The sequence below is a fragment of the Nestor notabilis genome, unplaced genomic scaffold, assembly GCF_000696875.1.
Source record: "Nestor notabilis isolate BGI_N333 unplaced genomic scaffold, ASM69687v1 scaffold94, whole genome shotgun sequence".
NCBI classification, from domain to species: domain Eukaryota; kingdom Metazoa; phylum Chordata; class Aves; order Psittaciformes; family Psittacidae; genus Nestor; species Nestor notabilis.
In genome coordinates, this window is record NW_009925836.1 from 26,754 (window position 1) to 29,528 (window position 2,775).

General features: G+C 46.5%; 1 protein-coding gene across 1 annotated transcript; it reads right to left on the reverse strand.

Moving 5' to 3' along the window:
• Window positions 1–915: 915 nt before the first annotated feature.
• LOC104404704 (olfactory receptor 4D5-like) lies at window positions 916–1,842 on the reverse strand. Its single transcript, XM_010013216.1, has one exon. It carries the CDS (start codon window positions 1,840–1,842, stop codon window positions 916–918), a length of 927 nt encoding a protein of 308 aa, XP_010011518.1.
• Between the last annotated feature and the right edge of the window lie 933 nt (window positions 1,843–2,775).

Here is a 2,775-nt window from a genome sequence, read left to right on the forward strand (position 1 = left end):
TCACCAACAATATGGAAAAAGGAGTCAGGCTCCAGAACTCCTTCCTAAACAGATATTTTTGGTGATGATAAGTAATATTTTCAGAAGGGATCTGAAGTGTTTTTGAACAGGTTGTAATCACTTGCCATGGCAAAGAAATGGCTTTGGTGATGGGAAGAGTTTATCCATTTCTGTGAGAAACAGAGGAACATCATGCAATTAAACATAGAAAAGTGAAGACAAGACAAGAGAGAGGGGAAAAAAGACACTGACAAAGCCCACAGTTGTTCAGATATTTCTGATTTATAGTTCAGGGAAAAGAATTATCCATGCCTTAAGAATGTCTCCATGTTTCTTAACAAACAGTAACAACTTTAGTGGGAGCTCTGTTGTGTAGTGGTGGTTAAGTCTTCCAAGCAATGTTCAGAGGCTGCTCAATGTGTCTCACTCATGCAGACCCAGTGCTCAAATGGCTGCTATTTAGACTTTGCTATGTTCCACAGCACAATTCCTTCTCCCTTTTTGCATCGCAAAGCTCAATTCATAACTCTGCTGCTCTGTAGTCAAGAATTGTGTCCTCCTGACTTCTCTTTAAGGGTGTAGATAAGGATGTTCTAATTGTCAGGAGCTGCAATTATAATTGCAAAGCTATGTGAATAGCAAACACCTTTACAAAGCCTCATGTGTCCTGCAACAGTGGAAACTCCATTCGTTGGTGAACTGAGGGGACCTAAAGCTGACAGAAGAGGTGAGAGCACCACTGAAATCTGCATCTCTAAGAAATCAAGGTTAGGTAAATCCATTAACTGGAACTAAATATCCTTTCAGATGGATTTCAGATACTCCCTACATGTTGGATTCCAACCTTGTTCCCATGCCCCAATCTCCCATTAGTCTGTAGGAAAGGAACTCCAGGTTTGTCAAACCCAACTTGTTTCAGAAGACTCTGCAGCTCTTCCACAATTTCCACATGGATGCCTTCACCTCGTTATTCCTCAGGGTATAGATGAGAGGGTTCAACACTGGGGAGAGGACAGTGTAGATCACACAGATGTGCTTGTCGGAGGGGAAGGTAGAAAAGGGACGGAGGTAGATGAAGATGCAGGGTACAAAGAAGAGGGTGACGACCATCACATGTGAGGCACAGGTGGAGAGCGCCTTCCAGTGCCCCTCAGTGAAGTGAACCCTGATTGTGACCAGGATGAACGTGTAAGATATGACCAGGACCAGGAAGCAAAATAGGGATATTAAGCCGCTGTTGGAAGCCATGAGCCACTCAATGACATAGATATCAGTGCAGGCAAGCCGAATGACAAGAGGCACATCGCAGAAGTAGTTGTCGACAGTGTTAGGGCCACAGAAGGGGAGCTGGATCGTGAGCAGTGTCTGGACAATGGAGTGGAGGAAGCCCCCTGCCCAGCAGGCAGACACCAGGAGCCAGCACACCCTCCGGTTCATGATGGCTGTGTAGTGCAGGGGCTTGCAGATGGCAATGTAGCGGTCATAAGCCATCACAGTCAGGAGGAACATCTCTGAGGCCCCCACAAAGTGCAGGAAAAAGAGCTGGGCCATGCAGTCTTCAAAGGCAATGACCTTCCTGTGGGAGAGCAGGTCCACCAGAAACTTGGGAGAGGTGACAGAAATGCAGCAGATGTCTAAGAAGGACAAATTGCAGAGGAGGAAGTACATGGGTGACGACAGCTTGGGGTCAGTCCTGACCGTCACAATGATGAGAAGGTTCCCCAGCAGAACCATAGCATAGGCCAGGAAGAAGAAAGTGAAGATGAGGACTTGCAGCTCCCTTGTATCAGAAAGCCCCAGGAGGATGAATTCAGTCACCCGGGAGAAGTTTCCAAGTGCCATTGCTCCAGCTTGGGCTCCCATAGCACAGGTCTAGGGGTAGACTCATGGGCTGCCAAGGAGGAGAAGAGGATGTGCTACAGCTCCAGGGTTCATGAGTGGTGAGAACAGGATGCATTTACTGCTGCTCTGCCTGCTACAGAAAGCACAGTGTCACATCATAAGTTATGATGAGCAGCATTTGCAAAGAGCACCATCCATCTCTCTTCTGCTGCCTTCCCACTCCCTTTTCAGGTTTCTGGCCCCTCCACACTTACCTTCACTCTGAGCACTATCTTTCTGCGTTGTAGTTGCTGTGATAAAGTGCGTGCTCCCATTCTGCCAGGGAAGAATCACATCCTGCTCTCACAGGATAAGAGCCACCAGTGCTGGAGGAATGGCACACTGTCCTTTTACCTGCCATGATGGACCTGAATGTTTGCCATGGTCAAGCATCGTGTCTATGATATACAGCTCCACCATGAGCTGTTCCATATTCTGTTCCTAACTGCATTCCAGCAAGCTGATGAAAGGGCCCTCCAGTCCACTCTGAAACTAGAAATACATGCACAGAACACATGCCAGGTTCTTCACCAATTCCTCTCTATTGAACTGCAGCTCTTTAGTATCTCAAGTGATGTCTTAGGACTGCTGTTAACAGAACATGCTCTCCTGAAGATACTGTGTTTTCTAACAGAGCAGAAGCTGCAAAACTCTGCAGAGTTTCTCTACATCTTTGTCTCTCTGAATAATTTGTATAGTTCTTCAGTGGACAGATACACTCACTGTCTTGTGGAGGCTGAGGTGTGACCAGTGTATCAATGCTCATTTTCATGAGCACCAGGAAATCACATCACACCAGGAAAACACACCAGGAAATCCTTTACCTGCTCATTTCTGCCTAAGCATTTATAAATCAGCAAGTAGATTACTACTAAGAAAGCAGTGTCTGCTTGT